General features: G+C 44.8%; 1 protein-coding gene across 2 annotated transcripts in view; it reads left to right on the top strand.

The window, feature by feature from the left end:
- Positions 1-21,675, top strand: part of peak1 (pseudopodium-enriched atypical kinase 1) — a 250,762-nt gene that overhangs the window by 185,406 nt on the left and 43,681 nt on the right. For both annotated transcript variants that reach the window (XM_070442912.1, XM_023984743.2), the window contains one exon: positions 11,814-15,281. In XM_070442912.1, the coding sequence (XP_070299013.1) occupies positions 11,953-15,281 (3,329 nt within the window). In that variant the 5' untranslated portion in view covers positions 11,814-11,952. The remainder of the gene's footprint in view (positions 1-11,813; positions 15,282-21,675) is intronic.

The following is a 21,675-nucleotide window of genomic DNA, read 5'->3' as shown; positions in this document are numbered from 1 at the left end:
CTCCATGCAAGATCTCACCTCGTGGGGCATCAATGATCATGAGGAAGGTGAGGGATCAGCCCAGAACTACACGGCAGGACCTGGAACGGAAAATGTATTAATTATCGGATGTTGTGAAACAAACAATTGTCTGTTGTCATTACAATCGCCGCCTAACCTTGTTATATTCCCCCCCTTTCCCCTTCCCTCTTCAAAATGACCACAATGGAAATCAGCTGTTAAGCTTTATTGTGTTATCCTTGATGATTTTCTTAAATTGTATGTGGAGGCGTCACCAGCTGGAGCTTCTTTTATGTATGGATTTTACAAATTGTCAAATAAATTCAATAAATCAATTACCTGCCACTGAATAAATAGGTGTTTGACAAGTATTTTCGTCACTATTTTTCTTTGACTAAATTAAGACTGGGTTGCAGTCCTAGTCATCTCTTAATGGAGTAAAATATAGTTGTGACGGTTGTTTTTATAATCAGTGGCTGTATTGGAGAGTTGTTCCTCTCTTAGACAGTCAGTAATTAGTACCACGAGYTGTGCTCTTCACCTCTGTCTGCTATGCAATTAGCTATTACTGTTAGTACTTCAGTCTCCCTTGTTTTCTCAGTGGCAGCCGTGTCAGCGGAGGTCTCTGAGCCGAAACTAACACACTTCTGCCGAGTTGGTCTGCAGAGTTATTCAACGACAGAAAGAGAGGAAGGTTTCACACCACTCTCACTTGAGTATCTTACCTAGTTATTTTCAGATCTCATTTTGCTCTTTTTGTAGCTTTGTCAACTATGTGTGTGTTTTCTATACCTGTTCGCTCCTGTCCCTGTAGGCTTTACAGACGCTCCCCACCCCTTGGCTGCAACCCTTCTATTTGGAATTCCTGGTCTCCGGCAGCGTTTGTAACTGCCGATCTGTGGTCAAGAACACCAAGTAAATCTCAGCCTATGCTGCCCTTCAGTTCCTAGACTTTTTTGCCCTGACAGCGATATGGATCACCCCAGAGAACACTGCCCTATTTCTATCTGACTGTGTTTTCTTGTAGTCTGAGAGCATTGGGTTGTCGCGGTGATGGCACAGGGCTACTAATTTCTCCTAAGTGGATATTTAATTTTTTTCTCCTTCGCTCACCTGTCCATCTCCTCATTTGACTTCCATGCGGTCACTGTCTCTTGTCAACTCAAGCTTAACATTGTTCTCATCTATCGCCCACCAGGTYCCCTTAGAGAGTTACTCAATGAGCATGACACCTTGATAAGCTAATTTCCTGAAGATGGCTCAACGCTCTTCATACTGGGCAACTTCAACGTCTACCTTCGATTCATTTCTGTCCCCTCCTTGCCTCTTTTGACCTCGCCCTTTCCCAGTCCCCTCCCTCACACTCACAAGGCAGGTGGTTCGCCTACTAATCTCACTACAACCCCCTCCAGGTCTCTGATCACTACTTAGTTGCCTTTTCTGTCTCCCTTTCCTCCAACCCTAACCACTTAGCCCCTACCCAGATGGTTATGCGCTGTTGCAATCTTCAATCTCTCTCCCACTACTCTCTCCTCTTCTAGCCTATCCTCTCTCCCTTCTGCTAAATCCTTCTCCCTTCTGTCCCCTGATTCTGCCTCTTCTACCCTACTCTCCTCCCTTTCCATATCCTATCACTCGCAGTCCTCTTTCCTCCCGGTCGGTTCGGCCCGCCCTTCCTACTCCGTGGCGAGCTTGCAGAACAGGAAAACTAAACTTTTGGAAGACCATCCTTTCACTCCCTTCTCCTCCTCTGTATAAGCTGCTAACGCCACGTTCTATCCCTCTAAATGTCAAGCTTCTGCCTCTAACCCTAGGAAATTATTTCCCCCCATCACCTCCCTCCTCCCTCTCTGCGCTCGACTTTGTCAACCACTTAGAAAATAAGCACTCCTCATTCACTCAGCCTAATGAGTCCATTGGTCCCACTCACACAGATTTACCATATGCCTTGACCTCTTTCTCCCCTCTCTCTCCAGATGAAATCATGCAACTATTCAGTTCCGACAACCTCGAAAACCTTCCTGCTCGACCCCATCCCCTACTCCCTTCTCCAGACCATCTCTGGAGACCTTCTCCCATTCTTCACTTCCCTCATCCAACTCATCCCTGACCTCATCCCTGTCTTTGTCCCCGTTGACTTCAAAATGGCCAGAGTCTGCACGTACTCTCACTACTCACCCCGCTTGTGCCATCAAACCCCTGCAACTTTTTCCAGAACGCTGTAGCCCGCATGGTGTTCAACCTTCCCAAGTTCTCCCATGTCATCCCGCTCCTCCGCACACTCCACTGGCTTCCAGTCGAAGCTCACATCCACTACAAGACCATTGTATCTGCCTACGGAGCAGCAAGAGGAACTGCCCCTCCCTACCTTCAGGCTATGCTCAAACCCTACACCACAACCCGAGTACTCCATTCTGCCACCTCTGGTCTCTTGGCCCTCTCACCCCTACGGGCGGGCAGCTCCCGCTCAGCCTAGTCAAATCTGTTTTCTTTCCTGACACCCAAATGGTGGAACCAGCTTACCCCTGAAGCTAGGACAGCAGAGTCACTGCCAATCTTCTGAAAACATCTGAAACCCTACCTCTTCAGTGTGTGGTGGATGGCTAGCTAGCTAACTAAATCAAGTCTGTGAACTCTGTTTATAAATGTGAATGGCTACTTAATCCCCTTACCCCCATCATCACTGGGAAWTTGCCCAAGTCTGTTATAAACAAAGTGTGTCTGGAAGGCAATGTGGATGGTTGCAAGTGAAACGGATGCATCATTCGTATCCTATTAGGCTACTACTGTTGGTCCCAGGTGTCGTTGTCATCCTGACCTTCTCAACTCCTAGGACCCTCTCTGGATTTGATCACTTTTTCTTTCTGCTTAAAAGTATGAAGTGTTTCTCTGGGGCTTGCTAGAGTGAGGGTAAATGCAGAAATAAAGCAACAATTGCCACAGGTCAGAGAAACAACTTTCATACTCCTGTGGCAGTATAAATACAATTATGTGAAACATTCAGTTTAATTGGAAGCTTCAGCGGCGTGCCATTTCAAATTTGACTTGATTTCTCTCAAATGTGTATTTTAATTTGTGCTCGTGGCACGCAAAGAGCGCGAGCGAGTGGGTGGAACGGTCAATTGAGACAATAGTGAAGAATTGTAAATGTGTTCTTCTATTTATATTGAACCTTGCTTATATTATGAATGGACATGCAACTTTGAGAGTTGGGTGCACAAAGGCTTCAAAACCCATGATCCTTTTCATGAACTTACAATATGTGACGAGGAGAATATCCAGTGGTACTTTCCCTCACTCTATAAATGCTGTATTCATTACAGCTCTAGCCACAAATGATAACCTATGCCGTTTCTGGGCTACAGGGATGGAGAGACTGCATTAAAAGTGATGACTGCAGAACATGAAGCTGAAAGGAGAAAATTACAAAATGGGTTTTCAAGGATGTGGTTTCCTGTCGCCACACGGGCCACATGGAAGTGTGACCTGGTATCCCTTGAAAACAGGAAGTGTTTGACCACTGAGCTCTCACAGATAACTGGTGTACATCTGTCTTGGTCCTCCTTGTTTGAATTGCCAGTAAGCGTAGCTATCTGGTTTGCTCCTCTGAATCATCATTTTTGTCATATAGTAGTTAGTTTAGTCATAATTCACTATAATGCAGCCACTAATTGTCCACTATAATAGCCCATGGCAATACAGCAAACAAGCTCTGATCATTGGTCAAAGCTGAATTACCTATCAAGCATTACCTACCGAGCATTAATTTAGTTATAGTAGTTATATTAACTACACTAAGGTACCAATCATTTACCTGGTTATTTCTGTTGACACTGCAAAATAAAGTTCAACCGTACTGTTTGGACTGAAATGTAACAAATGTGAATTCAGTTGAAAAGACCTGCCCAGCCCTAGCTCCGATGCAGATAGATCTCAGCATGGGGCCTGACTTTATGGCATTGTCAGTCCGTAGATCCCTTGTAAGCCTGGCTGATTGTAACTAGCAACTGCACAGAGCTGCAGTCCAAAAATAGGCCAGGGACATTTCTGACCCCCTGGCCCCATGGACTCACAGGCTCAGCTGAGGATTTAGAGGAGCAGGGGAGCTCACTGCCCCTCAGTGGAGAGGAGTTAGTCTGCCTCTGACAGAGAAAACATTGCAATGCATTGCCACCTAATGGAGGGAAGGGAGCAGTGCTGTGTGTTTTTGTCACCTCTGAATACATGCATGGATTGGTTTAATTTCCATTTAGACTTTTTCATGCAAATGTGTCAGGTAAGAGTCAGCCCATGTACCCATTAAYCCCACGTCCATCTTTGGATAAATTCAGCTCTTTTAATGTTTCAACCAGATCATGTGGGTGAACCAGTTGGGGCGGCAGGTAGCCTAGTGGTTAGAGTGTTGGACTAGTAACCGAAAGGTTGCCATATCAAATCCCCGAGCTGACAAGGTAAAAATATGTTGTTCTGCCTCTGAACAAGGCAGTTAACCCACTGTTCCTAGGCCATCATTGAAAATAAAAATGTGTWCTTAAATAAAAGTAAAATGAAAAATATATTGTTGTATACGTTCCAGTTTTAGTCGATTATGTTATATTATTAAAGGGAAACGTCACACCTAGACATTATTTGGGTTGTTTTTCCTTTCTCCCTACATAATTCTGCGTGATGAGTGTTTCAGACATAATTATGCACCATAGCGGTATTTTGGAATTTTCACACCCAGGAGAGTATATCCAATATCATCAAATCAAATTATATTGGTCAAATGTCCCGAATACAACAGGTGTAAACCTTACAGTGAAATGCTTACTTACAAGTCCTTAACCAACAATGCAGTTTCAAAACAATATAGATATGAATAAGAGATTAAAATAACAAGTAATTAAAGAGCACCAGTAAAATAAAAATAGTGAGACTATATACAGGTGGGTACCGATACAGAGTCAATGTGTGGGGGCACCGGTTAGTTGAGGTAGTATGTACATGTGGGTATAGTTATTAAAGTGACTATGCATAGATGATAACAGAGGGTAGCAGTGGTATAAAGAGGGGGGGGGAGGGGCACTGCAAATAGTCTGGGTAGCCATTTGACTAGATGTTCAAGAGTCTTATGGCTTGGGGGTAGAAGCTGTTTAGAAGCCTCTTGGACCTAGACTTGGCGCTTCGGTACCGCTTGTCATTTGATAGCAGAGTAGAACAGTCTACGACTTGGGTGACTGGAGTCTTTGACAATTTTTGGGGCCTTCCTCTGACATCGCCTAGTATAGAGGTCCTGGATGTCAGGAAGCTTAGCCCCGGTGATGTACAGGGTCGTTCACACTACCCTCTGTAGCGCCTTATGGTCAGATGCCGAGCAGTTGCCATACCAGGCGGTAATGCAACCTGACAGGATGCTCTCGAAGGTGCAGCTGTAGAACTTTTTGAGGATCTGAGGAACCAGGCCAAATCTTTTCCTGCCGTCTTCACAACAGTCTTGGTGTGTTTGGACCATGATGGTTTGTTGGTGACTCCATTTCAGTCGCGTCAATCTTAATGGTTGACCTGTTCAGCCCTCCTTTTCCTATAGGTCCATTATCAGCTCCTTTGTCTTGCTCACATTGAGGGAAAGGTTGTTGTCCTGGCACCACACTGCCAGGTCTCTGACCACCTCCCTATAGGCTGTCGGTGATCAGGCCTACCACTGTTGTGTCATCAGCAAACTTAATGATGGTGTTGGAGTCGTATTTGGCAACGCAGTCGTGGGTGAACGGAGTACAGGAAGGGACTAAGGGGCCCCAGTGTTGAGGATCAGCGTGGCAGATGTGTTGTTGTCTACCACCTGGGGCGGCCCGTCAGGAAGTCCAGGATCCAGTTGCAAAGGAGGTGTTTGGTTCCAGGGTCCTTAGCTTAGTGATGAGCTTTGTGGGCACTATGGTGTTGAACGCTGAACAGTAGTGTGTGAACAGAATTATCACGTAGATGTTCCTTTTGTCCAGGTGGGAAAGGGCAGTGTGGAGTGCAATAGAGATTGCATCATCTGTGAATCTGTTGGGGCGGTATGCAAATTGGAGTGGGTCTAGGGTTTCTGGCATGATGGTGTTGATGTGAGCAATGCCTTTCAAATCAAATGTATTTATATAGCCCTTCTTTTATCAGCTGATTTCTCAAAGTGCTGTACAGAAATCCAGCCTAAAACCCCAAACAGCAAGCAATGCAGGTGCAGAAGCACGGTGGCTCGGAAAAACTCCCTAGAAAGGCCAAAACCTAGGAAGAAACCTAGAGAGGAACCAGGCTATGAGTGGTGGCCAGTCCTCTTCTGGCTGTGCCGGATGGAGATTATAACAGAACATGGCCAAGATGTTCAAATGTTCATAAATGACCAGCATGGTCAAATATAATAATCACGGTAGTTGTCGAGGTGCAAACATCAGCACCTCAGGAGTAAATGTCACTTTTCATAGCTGATCATTAAGAGTATCTCTACCACTCCTGCTGTCTCTAGAGAGTTGAAAACAGCAGGTCTGGGACAGGTAGCACGTCCGGTGAACAGGTCAGGGTTCCATAGCCGCAGGCAGAACAGTTGAAACTGGAGCAGCAACATGGCCAGGTGGACTGGCGACAGCAAGGAGTCATCATGCCAGGTAGCCCTGAGGCATGGTCCTTGGGCTCAGGTCCTCCGAGAGAGAGAAAGAAAGAAAGAAGGAGAATTAGAGAGAGCATACTTAAATTCACACAGGACACCGGATAAGACAGGAGAAGTACTCCAGATATAACAGACTGACCCTAGCCCCCCGACACATAAACTACTGCAGCATAAATACTGGAGGCTGAGACAGGAGGGGTCAGGAGACACTGTGGCCCCATCCGATGATACCCCGGACAGGGCCAAACAGGCAGGATATAACCTCACCCACTTTGCCAAAGCACAGCCCCCACACCACTAGAGGGATATCTTCAACCACCAACTTACCATCCTGAGATAAGGCCGAGTATAGCCCACAAAGATCTCCGCCACGGCACAACCCAAGGGGGGGCGCCAACCCAGACAGGAAGATCACGTCAGTGACTCAACCCACTCAAGTGACGCACCCCTCCTAGGGAACGGCAATGAAGAGCACCAGTAAGCCAGTGACTCAGCCCCTGTAATAGAGTTAGAGGCAGAGAATCCCAGTGGAGAGAGGGGAACAGGCCAGGCAGAGACAGCATGGGCGGTTCGTTGCTCCAGAGCCTTTCCGTTCACCTTCACACTCCTGGGCCAGACTACACTCAATCATATGACCTACTGAAGAGATGAGTCTTCAGTAAAGACTTAAAGGTTGAGACCGAGTCTGCGTCTCTCACATAGGTAGGCAGACCATTCCATAAAAATTTAGCTTTATAGGAGAAAGCCCTGCCTCCAGCTGTTTGCTTAGAAATTCAAAGCACTTCATTTCTACCGACGTGAGTGCTACGGGGCGGTAATCATTTAGGCAGGTTACCTTAGTGTTCTTAGGCACAGGGACTATGGTGGTCTGTTTGAAAGATGTAGGTATTACATACTTGGCCAGGGAGAGGTTGAAAATGTCAGTGAAGACACTTGCCAGTTGGTCCGCGCATGCTTTGAGTGCACGTCCTGGTAATCCGTCTGGCCCCGCGGCTTTGTGAATGTTGACCTGTTTTTAGGTCTTGCTCACATCGGCTTCGGAGAGCGTGATCACACAGTCGTCCGGAACAGCTGGTGCTCTCATGCATGCTTCAGTGTTGCTTGCCTCAAAGCGAGCATAAAAGGCATTTATCTCGTCTGGAAGGCTCGCATCACTGGACAGCCAACAAGAGCTCAAGACTGTTGGAAAAGCATTCCAGGTGAAGCTTGTTGAGAGAATGCCAAGAGTGTTCAAAGCTGTCATCAAGGCACAGGGACACTACTTTGAAGAATCTCATCTTATAGAATATATTTWGATTTGTTTAACACATTTTTGGTTGCTACATGATTCCATGTGTTATTTCATCGMTTTGATGTCTTCACTATTATTCTACAATGTAGAAAATAGTAAAAATAAAGTAAAACCCTTGAATGAGTAGGTGTGTCCAAACTTTTGACTGGTACTGTATTTGTGTAGCAGAAAAACTGTAAAAAAAAACAAAGATATGTGTCCACTGAAGGGCGGTTGGTGGATGGGTTAATACAAAAAAGGGAATCTATTGGTAGATGGCAACAACAACAAAAAMCAGACATTCAATATCCCTGGTAAAGTTATGGTGTATTACTTTGGATGTTGTATCAATACACCTAGTCAATACAAAGATCAAGGAGTTCAGAGATTTCACAAAGTGGCGGATGGTGACTTTAAAAAAGTTGTGTTGTAGTATGCTATCATGRGCATATATCATGGGCATTAATGACTATTTATTTTCAATTGAAAATGTTATTTTCATGCCAGCAGTCGTACCACGTCACAACCAATACAGTAGCAACAAAACTGGGTGAACAATATAATGGATATCAATCACTCACAGCTCATTGTTTTATGCGTTTTGCCTTATTTTACTCTTAAATGACACTTACAATGTTGTACATATGTGCCTTTTGTACATTTTCCATTTATCTCAGGTGGGCTTCAAGGGTACAGTAGCAGAAAAAGCACCCACTCTATACAGAATGGAAATGGAAATGAATATTGTTCAATGTGATCAATACTAACTTTGCATAATATTGTGGTATACAGTATTGTGTATATTTATACCCCATACCATTGGTTTCCAAATATTTTATGAGTAAACATAAACTACCGGTCAAAAGTTTTAGAACACCTACTCATTCAAGGGTTTTTCTTTATTTTTACTATTTACTACATTGTAGAATAATAATGAAGACATCAAAACTATGAAATAACACATATGGAATCATGTAACCAAAAGTGTTAAACAAATCAAAATATATTTTATATTTGAGATTCTTCAAATGGCAACATTTTGCCTTGATGAGAGCTTGGCACACACTTGGCATTCTCTCAACCAGCTTCACCTGGAATGCTTTTCCAACAGTCTTGAAGGAGTTCCCACATGCTGAGCCCTTTCGGCTGTTTTTCCTTTACTCTGCGGTCCGACTCATCCCAACCATCTCAATTGGGTTGAGATCGGTTGATTGTGGAGGCCAGGTCATACAGCACTCCATCACTCTCCTTCTTGGTAAAATAGCCCGTACACAGCCTGGAGGTGTGTTGGGTCATTGTTCTGTTGAGTAACAAATGGTAGTCCCACTAAGCGCAAACCAGATGGGATGGCATGGCATATCGCTGCAGAATGTTGTTATCCTTGAATTATAAATAAATCACAGACAGTGTCACCAACAAAGGACCCCCACACCATCACACCACCACCTCCATGCTTTACGGTGGGAAATACACATACCGAGATCATCCGTTCACCCACACCGCGTCTCACAAAAACACGGCGGTTGGAACCAAAAATCTACAATTTGGACTCCAGACCATAGGACAAATTTCTACCCATCTAATGTCCATTGCTCGTGTTTCTTGGCCCAAGCAAGTCTCTTCTTGTTGGTGTCCTTTAATAGTGGTGTCCTTTAGTAGTGGTTTCTTTGCAGGAATTTGACKATTTAAGGCCTGATTCACGCAGTCTCTGAACAGTTGATGTTGAGATGTGTCTGTTACTTTATATCTGTGAAGCATTTATTTGGACTGCAATTTCTGAGGCTGGTGACTAATGAACTTATCCTCTGCAGATGAGGTAACTCTGGGTCTTCCATTCCTGTGGTGGTCCTCATGAGAGCCAGTTTCACCATAGCGCTTGATGGTTATTGCGACTGCACTTGAAAAACGTTCAAAGTTTTTGACATTTTCCATATTGTCTGACCTTCATGTCTTAAGTCTTAAAGTAATGATGGACTGTTGTTTCTCTCTGCTTATTTGAGCTGTTCTTGTCATAATATGGACTTGGTCTTTTACCAAATAGGGCTTTCTTCTGTATACTCCCCCTACCTTGTCACAAAACAACTGATTGGCTCAAACGCATAAAACAAATCCACAAATTAACTTTTAAGAAGGCACACCTGTTAATTCAAATGCATTTCAGGTGACTACCTCATGAAGCTGGTTGAGAGAATGCCAAGAGTGCAAAGCTGTCATCAAGGCAAATGGTGGCTATTTAAAGAATCTCAAATATAAAATATATAGAAAATACTTTTCTTGGTAACTACATGATTCCATCTGTTATTTCATAGTTTTTGATGTCTTCCCTATTATTCTACAATGTAGAACATTTTTTTAAATTAAGAAAACCCTTGAATGAGTATGCTTCTAAAACTTTTGACCGGTAGTGTAGTTTTGTCTTCACCCTTAGTCCTTGCTGTTGATTTATGGGGGAGATCTCTATATAAATGTAGTCCTGCTTTGTGGCATACACATGAAATTGTGTCGTTCCGAAATTTATCCGTAGTGTTTTATTCCAATACGTTTGCAGTGGACAGGTAGTCATTGATGCAAAAGGTTGACGCATATCAGGGATAAAAGACCTACAAGTAGTGGACAAAAATGGGAGCAAATGAAGGACAAGGAGATTACTATTGGCTACTACTCATGCAGTTAGAGCTGGGGCGTTGTCTGTGCGGCATGTAGTTTAGGGGTGCGAGAAGTGAACCAGAAACCGGAGGGTTTCCAGTTTGAATCCAGGACCGATGGGAATGACATCTGGCATGAAGTGAGCTGGCAACCGGAAGGTTGCCGGTGTCAAAGCATTAGATGCCATTTCCTGCCGTTGTGCCCTTGAGCAAGGCACTTAACTACCCCACAACAACAGCTTCCAGGGCGCCCAGTGTGGCAGCTCCTCTCCAAAAAACCTGTATATGTATGTATGCATGTGTCTTACGCAGTGGTTGGGTTAAAAGCGAGCGTGTCATTTCAGTTGGACCTTGTGTGCAATTGACCAATAAAGTAATCTTGATGTTGTTGTCCCTCATTCACCAAATGTACTGTACCCTTTGTTATACAACAGTCGAGAGGGAGATTTGAAACTGTCTTGACACCGACTTTAGGAAGACAAGTTGAACTAATTAACATGAAAATATGTACAGCAAATGTGAACCAGCTTTCAAATAATTCATTTAAAGTTGGTCTTTGTGCATGGCGTCTTATCCACAGAGGTCCCGGTGTGTGTGTGCAGGTTTTCGTTCTAGCCAAGCAGTAACACACCGTCTTGATTGAAGTGTGATTAGTTGATTTGTTTAAGAGGTYTGTACTGGTTGGCAAGAACAAAAACCTCTGTGGATATGAATGGTACTACCATGAATAGTAATGATCCATATATTTTCACTTTAGAGGAAGTGATTAGAATTTTAAGCTTACATAAGAAATGTCCATTTGTAAGTTTTCAACATTTGGAAAATAATAAAAATMTATTATTTCAAAGTTGGGCTTTATTGTAACACCCATGGGCTTAAAGTGTACATTCGGTAGTCATTAAGCCATGCCTGGACATATTTTATCAAATATTATTACCTATCGAAAAAATTGTAAGTAAAGTCATAAAACCTCACATGAGCGATTCATCTTTCATTTTAGGGCTGTATACGTTAGGCACTTACCCTCTTTATGTTTGAATATCTTTTGTTTGTTGCCCTTTTCAAAATGTGTGAAAATTCAAATATTTATTACATGATTTCATCATATTGGCTACTTAAAAAAAAAAAATYCATTGAATATGCTGTGTTCATGTCAAGTATACTGAATTAAACAAACTTTATACAAAAGGTTTTATGCTGAAACAATTAAATAGATATAAACAAAATGTTGTGAGATGACAGTTTAATAATGCCATGTTTCATTTCCTTTCAGGCTGAGTCTCTCTGCTAGGTCTGAGGGTTAACCGGAAGGCAGCGGTGCTGTAGAAGAGTCCATTCTCCTGCCTTTGTGGTTCCCATGGAGGGGTTTCCTGTCCACTGACCCACCGTGCTGCCTCACCAGGACAGCAGCCATGTCCGCCTGCAACACCTTCACGGAGCACGTGTGGAAACCAGGCGAGTGCAAGAACTGCTTTAAGCCCAAGAGCCTGCACCGCCTGGCTGAGGGTGGCCTGAAGAAGATTGCCCCCGAGCAACCCTCCCAACAACAGAGCCAACCCCCTGCTGGAACTAGACCCAACGGTAACAGCTCCCAGAGGGGAGGCGGTGACAGCGTCTCAGCCCGCTCTGGCCACTTCCGCCCTCCCGTGGCTAAGAAGCCCACAATCGCTGTCAAGCCCACCATGATGCTGTCCTGCTCTTCGGCTGACCTGGACTTGGAGGGCAACCTACATCGGCCACCAGACGCTGGTGAACCCGGCAAAACCTCTGCCTTTACCGTCTGGACCCGCAATGGGATGAACCACAAGAAGCCTGGCGGGCCTAACAACAATGAAGGGGAATATGCCGGGGAGGAGTTTGAGAGTTACAGGCAGCGCAGTCGGCGTGCACCCCGTGGGAATGACAATGGTTTGACTGACATGCTCAAGGAGATTGCGGGCCTGGGCTCTGGCCCTAGCCCCAGCCCCTTGTCCGGGTCGAAGGACCTCTTTTTGGGGCGCATCAGCAGCTCCTTCCAGCGCTCTTTAGAGAGAGGACTCCCCGCTTCTGGTTGCTTGGCCATTGGGAGCAGCAACAGCAGTGGAGGGGCTGCCCAAAAGCGGGTGTCCCTCAGCAACAGTATGGAGGTCATCAGCACCGAAGGAGGGCGCTTCTGCTACCCTGAGTTCTCCAGTGAAGGAGAGGATGATGATGAGGATGAAGATGACGAAAGTGAAGTTAACGATGACGATGAACACGAGAGCTGGGATGAGAGTGACGAGGAACTTCTAGCCATGGAGATCCGTATGCGGGGCCAGCCGCGCTTCGCCAACTTCCGTGCCGCCACACTCTCCCCAGTCCCCTTTGCCCAGGGGAAGAAGTGGAACACTGTACCGTTACGTAACCGCTCACTCCAGAGGATCTGCGCCGTGGACTACGATGACAGTTATGATGAGATCCTTAATGGATACCCCTCCACAGACTCCAATGGAGGCCACGGTCTCCTTCCGTACGGCCCTGGTGACCTGCAGGGCAGCGGCTTTCTCTCCAATTCGGAGTGCACCACTTCTCCAGAGTCCTCATCATCGCTGCCGGAGGACGTACGCACCACTTCCAGCTGCAGTAGCAGTGCTCCCTGTGGCCCCTTGAGAAACGGTCTGCACTCCCCCTCAGCTTTCAGAACACCGGCCCTCCAGGCTGCTGGTACAGACAAGGAACAACAGACCCAGAAAGCTGTCAGTCCACCCAAGGTCACGGAAACCCACAAGGCTGTTCTCGCCATCCAATTGGAGGATCAGGACAGCAGGGAGGGCTTACCTATGCCTCATGCTCTTCCCGGGCAGCCAGTGACGATCAGCTTCAGCCCCACAGAGGAGCAAGCCAAACCTTACCGTGTGGTTAACCTGGAGAAGCATCTTATCTGTAAGCCCTACACAGTGGTGGACGTGTCTGCATCCATGGCTAACCCAGAGGAACAAAACCAAGAACGCACTCCCAAACAGCCAAAGACTCCCATTAGCCCCTCTTCCTACCCCATCTCCCCCTTAGGCCAGCCTCTGTCTCCAGCCTCACCCATGTCCCCATTATCTCCCATCTCCCCCACATCCGCCACACCGTTTGTCTTCCAGGGCAAGGCCAGCAAGAAACCAGGTGCTATCCGCTACCAGGAGGTGTGGACGTCTAGCACCAGTCCCCGTCAGAAGATCGCCAAAGTGGATCTGGAGTCCACTGGAGCATCTGGCCCTGCCGTCCCACCTCGCCACTGCAGCCACAAGTCGGCCCCAACCTCTCCCATTGCTGGCCTCTCCTCCTCTCGGACTGTACCTGTGAAATCCCCTAACCTGTCCGAGATCAAGTTCAACAGCTACAACAATGCAGGGATGCCCCCCTTCCCCATCATCATCCGGGATGATACCACATACTCCCGCAGATCCAAGAACGCCGTCAAGGTGCCTATCGTCATCAACCCAAGTGCTTACGACAACCTGGCGGTGTATAAGAGCTTCCTGGGTCTAAGCGGGGAGATGCCTCAAACAAAGGAAGGGAGAGTGGCTAGCCACACTTATGAGGAGATCGGCTCCTCAGAGAGTGTCCAACCTTCTCCTACAGAGAAAACTATTGGTAAAGCGGCATCAGAGAAAGCTGCTGCTGAAGAAAGGAAAGCCGCTGCAGCAGCCCTGATAAGCCAGGAGCTAACCGCTAGAACCTCTAAAGACTTGGCTATAGCTGCGAGCACGGCTGCTGGTTCTCTTTCTCCTTCAGCTGCCACATCGATTGCTGTTCCAATTCCTCTCACTGTCGCTGCCATCTTGGCCAAAAGCAGCTCCAGTTCAGCCACTAGTGGGCGCACTCGCAAGATCAGTGGGGAAACAACATCCAGCAAAGAGGGGAGCACTGACCTCCCTCTGTCATCATCAGGCACTGGGACGGGCCACCGGGAGAAGGCCAGCACTGTGTTGTCCCAGATCGTTGCCTCTATCCAGCCCCCACAGTCTCCCCCAGAGTCACCTTCCCCACATTCTAAAGCCTGCAGTGTCGAGGGYCTGTATGCCCTCCCACCCAACGCCACCAAAGAAACACTCAGTCGACCCAAGTCTCTCTTCTCCTCCACTGACAGCTGCCTGTCCAAACCCAGGAAGGACACACCCTCTAAACAGCTGCCCAAATCCCAGAGTGCCTCAGCAGCCGTGCCCCTGTCCAGCCCCACAAAGTCAGAGCCCAACGCTCCATTCCCCCCTCCCAGATCCACCTCTTCCCCATACTACGCCTCCAACATCCTTCAGAGACACTTTGGCCACTGGACCAAGCCTGCCGCCTCCAGCTCCCCCTCGCGCCCCTGTGATGTAGAGACCAGCCCGGGTGGAGGGGAGGGGAGACGGGTGGCGGCAGAGAGCGCCAAGCCCAAACGCTGGATCTCCTTCAAGAGCTTCTTCCGCCGGCGGAAGGATGAGGACGAACAGCGGGAGAAGGCACAGAAGGAGACGAAGAAGGGCAAGCTGGTGGGGCTGGACGGGACGGTCATCCACATGCTGCCACCTCCGCCCATCCAACGCCACCACTGGTTCTCTGAGGCCAAGAACGAGGACCCCAGTCAGAAACCCACAATCATATTCACCTACAAGCCAGACGGCAGCGCCTCCGGTGACTGGGAGGGGGAACTGCGGGTGGAGGAATGCAGAGAAACGTCTCTGCTGTCCCCAGAGGAGAGCCAAGACATCAGACCATCTACCACCGGGACTGCCCTCCACTGCAAGGCCATCAGGTAATTGATTTAAATCTGTCTTTAAAAAAGCAAATTTCTCTTGTTTCTGTTAGTCCTTGCTCAGGAAAATTGAATTGTTTAAAAATGTTCTCTATACTGACTTATAAGCCCCCTTGTTATTTGTAAGCAGCACGCTTTATGATAAGACTTATATTTGTACAGGGCATTATTGGGTAATATACTGTTTGAGATGGGTACTTTGGCCATCCATCAAATGCAGTTAATTGAGCTATGCCAGTAGGACCGGGCGGCACAGTGATGAGAGGTGGCAACGTCTTCAGTTGAATCAGGACGGATTGTGACTAGTTAATTAGCAAGGCTGTAATCTACACTTTACTGGCCTATTCAAACACACAGATTGTGTCCCAAATGGCACCCTATTCCCTTTTTAGGGCACAACTTTTGAGCTGGGCCCAGTTAATCTCATCTCAAACAACAGTGTTGCATGACCAGGGTTGGAGAGTAATGGATTACATGTAACTGATCACACAAAAAAATAGAATATTGTAGAATACAGCTAAAATATTGTAATCAGATTACAGATACTTTTGAAAAATTTGATTACTTCTCGGATTACTTTGAAATTCAGAAAGGATGTTTGAAATAATTATTTGACACCTTTCTGTTTTTTCTCAATGGCATTRATATCAGCATTGAAAAAAGGCTCACATTTAAATTGGTCAGAGAGCACTATGATGACACACCAAATTTGCTTGATGGATTGCGGGAAAGACCAGGAATCGGCTTTTGTGTGCTACAGTCCAAGCTAGTTCTTCCAATGGTGTGACTGCTGTCGGCATCCAAAGATTATCCAACTTGAATAAACGTTTGGAGGTAAGGTGTAGTCTACGGGCGACACGGATACTACTTATTATTGATATCTACATAGCGCATTGATGTGAATCACACTTCTATTTGCGGCTGAAGGATTGTGGTTGTTGTGAATGGCTGTTGACAAATTTATATTTGTATTTTAACAAAATAATGGTTGAATTGAAGATGTTTAAGCTGCCTATCAATCATTGTTTTTGCGACCAGTGGACAGCCAGTGAAAAATGTGCTCTCTTCAAATCAATGAATCAAACTAAGCTTTATTTATACAGCACATTTCAAACATGGAATGCAACACAATGTGCTTCAAAGGAAGAAACTAAAAGCAATGGAAATAAAAACTGAAATATTTACGACACAACAAACGTAAGAGGATAAAAAACAAAATAATAAAAATGTAAACTGAACGACTAAAAGGCACCCTAAGGAAAAGCAAAGCTAAATTGATGTGTTTTAAGATCTCTTTTAAATATGTCCACCGTTTCGGCCCCCCCRCAGGTTCTCGGGCAGGCTATTCCAGAGGCTGGGGGCATAGTAACTAAAGGCTGCCTGTCCATGCATCTTGGTCCTAGTCTTTGGGATAGTTAAAGGCCAGAGGACCTGAGGGACCTACTGGGTATATCACTTAAAAGCATGTCTGACATGTATTGGAGTGCATAATCGTGGATTGATTTTAAAACCAATAGAAGAATCTTGAAATTAGTTTTAAAACTCACAGGCAGCCAGTGCAGACCCTTTAAAACCGGTGTAATGTGTGCTCTATGTCTGGTCTTGGTCAGTACCCGTGCTGCAGCATTCTGTATGTTTTGCAGTCGACCAATGGCTTTCTTGGGTAGACCAGACAGGAGATCATTAAAGTAGTCAAGCCTGCTTGCAATAAAAGCATGGATTTGTCTCTCTGTATCAGCCCGAGAGCACCATGGCAATGTTCCTCAGGTGGTAAAAAGCTATTTTGGTCTCATTCCTAATATGTTATTCGATATTGAGGTCAGAATCTAAAATACACCTAGGTTTTTTACCTGGTGTTTTAAAATGTGCGTCCAGATTCTCTCTCTTTGATGTGGCTCCAACAATAAGTACATCGGTCTTGTCTTGATTTAGCTGGAGGAAGTTGTGAGCCATCCAATATTTAAATCACTAATACTGTCTAATTTATCTGTGGAGTTAAAATTCTCTGGTTACACAGAAATGTAAAGTTGTGTARAGTCTGTGTAGCAGTAACAATCAATGCTGTGCTCTCTGATAACGCTGCCAAGGGGTAACATACATACACTGAACAGTACCGAACCCAAAATCAAACCTTGTGGAACGCCACATCAGATATGTGTTTTCTGAGTTATGTTCAACAAGGGTGATGACAAACTCTTGACCGGTTAAGTAGGTCCTAAACCAATTTAGAACTGGACCAGAGAGGACAACACACCTCTCCAGTCTGTCAGAAGGACATCATGGTCAACAGTGTCAAATGCAGCKCTTAAATCCAAGAGTACAAGGACAGAGAGCTGTTTGGCATCTGTGTTGGCTCTAAGATCGTGTACCACTTTAACTAAGACTGTCTCTGTGCAGCTAAGAGTTGAAGAATTCAATTGACTTTTTTTTCAGAAGGGGTTTCACCATAGCAGTTTTTAACAATAGCTTGCACTTCAGATATGCAATTAAAAACTGTTTTGAAGAAGGTGGTGGGGATAGGATCAAGAAGGCAGGTAGAAGGCTTATGTTGTGATATCACTTTCCTGACCATGTCTGTGTCAACCAGGGAAAATAAATCCACAGTGGCTTTGCATGACAGGCTAGGGCACATATCATCAAACTTCTCATCAGGTCTTGCTTGACTGATACCCAGCCTAATGGTTATCTTATCTCAAAAAAATGTCGCAAACACATCACATTTAGATGTGGGAAAAAGTACTCACAGGCTTGTGGGGGTCGGATTTATCAGGCCATCAATGGTGGAGAAGAGCACTAATAGTGATCAAGTTAGAAAAATGAGCCCGTCTGGCATTTCTAATTGACTTGTCTTATACGCCAAGTTGCTCTCTCAGATATCATAATGGACCTTCAACTTTGACTGTCTCCACTTCCGCTCTGCCTTTCTGTAATTTCTCTTTAATTGATTAGTTTCCTCACTCATCCAAGGGGCTCTCTGTTTGGATGTGMCCTCATTCAATTTGACTGGAGCTATGGCATCAATGGTTGCCCTTAATTTAATATTGAAGTTATCAACTAAATCATCACAAGACTGAGTATAGGTGGTGGAGTGTTGTTCATACACTCAATCTGTAGCAACCCTGTCTTTATGAATGTGGATATTTACGTTGCCACTTCGGAATGCTCTTGTGGCACAGTTGATGCCACGCAGGGCTACGGGCCAGAAGGTTGAGGGTTCGCTGACCGCCACAGACGAGCTCACTCTCCCTGCCTGTTTCATTACTTCACTATCAGAGCCAGTATCGAAGGCTTGGTTTGACCATCTCTGAATGTCATTCAACTTTTTTGGTGTTTTGTAACAGTTGTCTCTTTCCATTCGCCAATTGCCGCTGCACAGTGTTTCAATTGATTTGATTTGTCATTCAAAAAATACATGTACACATCATTTTTAAAGTGACTGGGATTGCACAATAAAGTCGTACTTATTACCATTGTGTTCCCTACATTTGCTGTAGCATTTGCTACAGTGTAATACAGACTAAATGGGAGTCTAATTTGAACATCTCCATCTGGCTTTCGGGGGTCACCTTATTTTTTAATTGTAAAGATTATTATATATATATTTTTTGCTGTAGAGTTTTAAAACAGCATATCGATTGAATATTGTTGCTTTAAATCYGTGCGCACGCGAGAGTTCTGTCATTGTCTTTCTCGCTCTCCATCAATTCTATTCAAATTGCATCCAAAATAGATTATCCTGTTTAAAATATATACACTGCTAAAAYAAATWAAGGGAACACTTAAACAACACAATGTAACTCCAAGTCAATCACACTTCTGTGAAATCAAACTGTCCACTTAAGAAGCAACACTGATTGACAATAAATTTCACATGCTGTTGTGCAAATGGAATAGACAAACGGTGGAAATTATAGGCAATTAGCAAGACACCCCCAATAAAGGAGTGGTTCTGCAGGTGGTGACCACAGACCACTTCTCAGTTCCTATGCTTCCTGGCTGATGTTTTGGTCACTTTTGAATGCTGGCGGTGCTTTCACTCTAGTGGTAGCATGAGACGGAGTCTTTCAACCCACACAAGTGGCTCAGGTAGTGCAGCTCATCCAGGTGGCACATCAATGCGAGCTGTGGCAAGAAGGTTTGCTGTGTCTGTCAGCGTAGTGTCCAGAGCATGGAGGCGCTACCAGGAGACAGGCCAGTACACAGGAGACGTGGAGGAGGCCGTAGGAGGGCAACAACCCAGCAGCAGGACCGCTACCTCCGCCTTTGTGCAAGGAGGAGCACTGCCAGAGCCCTGCAAAATGACCTCCAGCAGGCCACAAATGTGCATGTGTCAGCATATGGTCTCACAAGGGGTCTGAGGATCTCATCTCGGTACCTAATGGCGGTCAGGCTACCTCTGGCGAGCACATCAGATGACCTGGCCTCCACAATCCCCCGACCTCAACCCAATTGAGATGGTTTGGGATGAATTGGACCACAGAGTGAAGGAAAAGCAGCCAACAATTGCTCAGCATATAAGAAGTTTGGAACCACCAAGACTCTTCCTAAAGCTGGCCGCCCGGCCAAACAGTTCCTCTGTGGAGATGGGGGAACCTTCCAGAAGGACAACCATCTCTGCAGCGCTCCAGCAATCAGGCCTTTATGGTAGCGTGGCCAGACGGAAGCCACTTATCAGTAAAAGGCACATGACAGCCTGTTTGGAGTTTGCTAAAAGGCACTTAAAGACTCTCAGACCATGAGAAACAAGATTCTCTGGTCTGATGAAACCAATATTGATATTGGTTGATATTCCACCATGTATTTTCACAAATCTAATAAAACACTTGAATTCACTATCCTGTTTCAGAAATATTACTATCCATCTATGCGTTATTCTGTGAATGTTTAGATGCATTACCTATTGCTATACTCTCCTCTTCTGTCCTCTAAAAGGAGACCTAGCGTCAGTAGCCTGCGCTGGAAACCCTACGCTCTGACCTGTCTCAGCTGGAACTCCTAACTTTTTCTGAATAACCTGTCCCCCCCCCAAAAAAATCAATGCGCAGGTTCTTTGAAGGGAGTACAGAGAAGACACTATTTTTGTAATGACATAGTAGATAATAATAATGCTAATTAGAAAAGTACGTTTCCTGAAGAAAATGCGGTGTGCTTGTTTTAAAGTTTTTATGGTTTTGAAAAGTTTAGAAAATGTTAATGTCTTTTTAATGTTTGTAGCTGAAATGGTTAAAAAGTGATATKATTTAAAATGTCTACCACTGTTTTTATTTTTGGCATTGAATCCATTARGTTTTATACCTGATTTATGCTAATTACCACAGTTAGGATAGCCAGAAGTTAGGATAGCCTTAACACAAGAAGGTCCGTTTGGTGTCTCTAGCTTGAACGGTTCAAGAGTTACTGTTGGTTAGTTATTTTATGCAAATTTATGCACATTTACATAGTTACATTTGATAATGATTTTTAAGAATTTGAAGTTAGGATAGCCTGAACATTTAAAAGTCGGTTTGGTGTCTCTAGCTTAAATGGTTCAGGAGTTACTGTTGGTGAGTTCTTTTATGCTAATTTGAGCAAATGTTTAAGATTTTGACGTTAGGACAGCCTGAACATGGGAACGTTGGTTTGGTGTCTCTAGCTTGAACAATTCAAGAGTTACAGTTGGTGAGTTATGTTATGCTAACTTACTCTAACTGAAAATGGTTATTGTTCCAAAAGTATGCATAGCTTGTCAAAGTATATTTGATACTATCTTATTTAGGCCAGTATGAACGGTGTAGGAGGAGATGGGCCGAGAACCTTTTCTTTATTTAACATTGAAGTCTATGGGCCTTTTTTTTCTACTGAAATGCATTGGGAGTTCATTTAAATATTCTTGTAGTTCAAGAAGTATAAATGGTATCGAAAATATTTTCTTACGCAATCAGAGTTGGGGCACTCTGGACATTTGAAGTTGGTTTCATGTTCATGGCTTAAATTGTTTAAGCTCGAGAGCATGTTAAATACATCAAATAATAACGTGCATATGTAAGAAATCTAGTTGTGCTTTGCCTTTAGCAAGTACACCGAAATAATGAATATGCAACTGGCCTGTAGACGGCTGTTGGTCAGCTGGAACACAGACATGAAATTGACCTTGCACACATTCAATCTCTAGCCTGCTTGTTGTAAATTGTGTTTGAATGTACGTTCCGTCGTTTTGACTCATTGCTGTCCTCAGACCTCTGTCTTCTTTTCAGCTAGTGCTGTAATAATAATGGACAGTTTTACATACTGTAGTGCATTCAGTGTATTTCCTGACCAGGACCTCGTGTCTGTCAGTCAAAACATTACACCATAGCCTTGACAGTTTTGATGTTGTCATTAGGGTGACCAGGGTTAATTTATTTACATTTTATTG

The sequence above is a fragment of the Salvelinus sp. IW2-2015 genome, linkage group LG4q.1:29 (assembly GCF_002910315.2).
Source record: "Salvelinus sp. IW2-2015 linkage group LG4q.1:29, ASM291031v2, whole genome shotgun sequence".
Taxonomy (NCBI): Eukaryota; Metazoa; Chordata; class Actinopteri; order Salmoniformes; family Salmonidae; genus Salvelinus; species Salvelinus sp. IW2-2015.
This window is presented reverse-complemented; position numbering and strand designations above follow the sequence as displayed.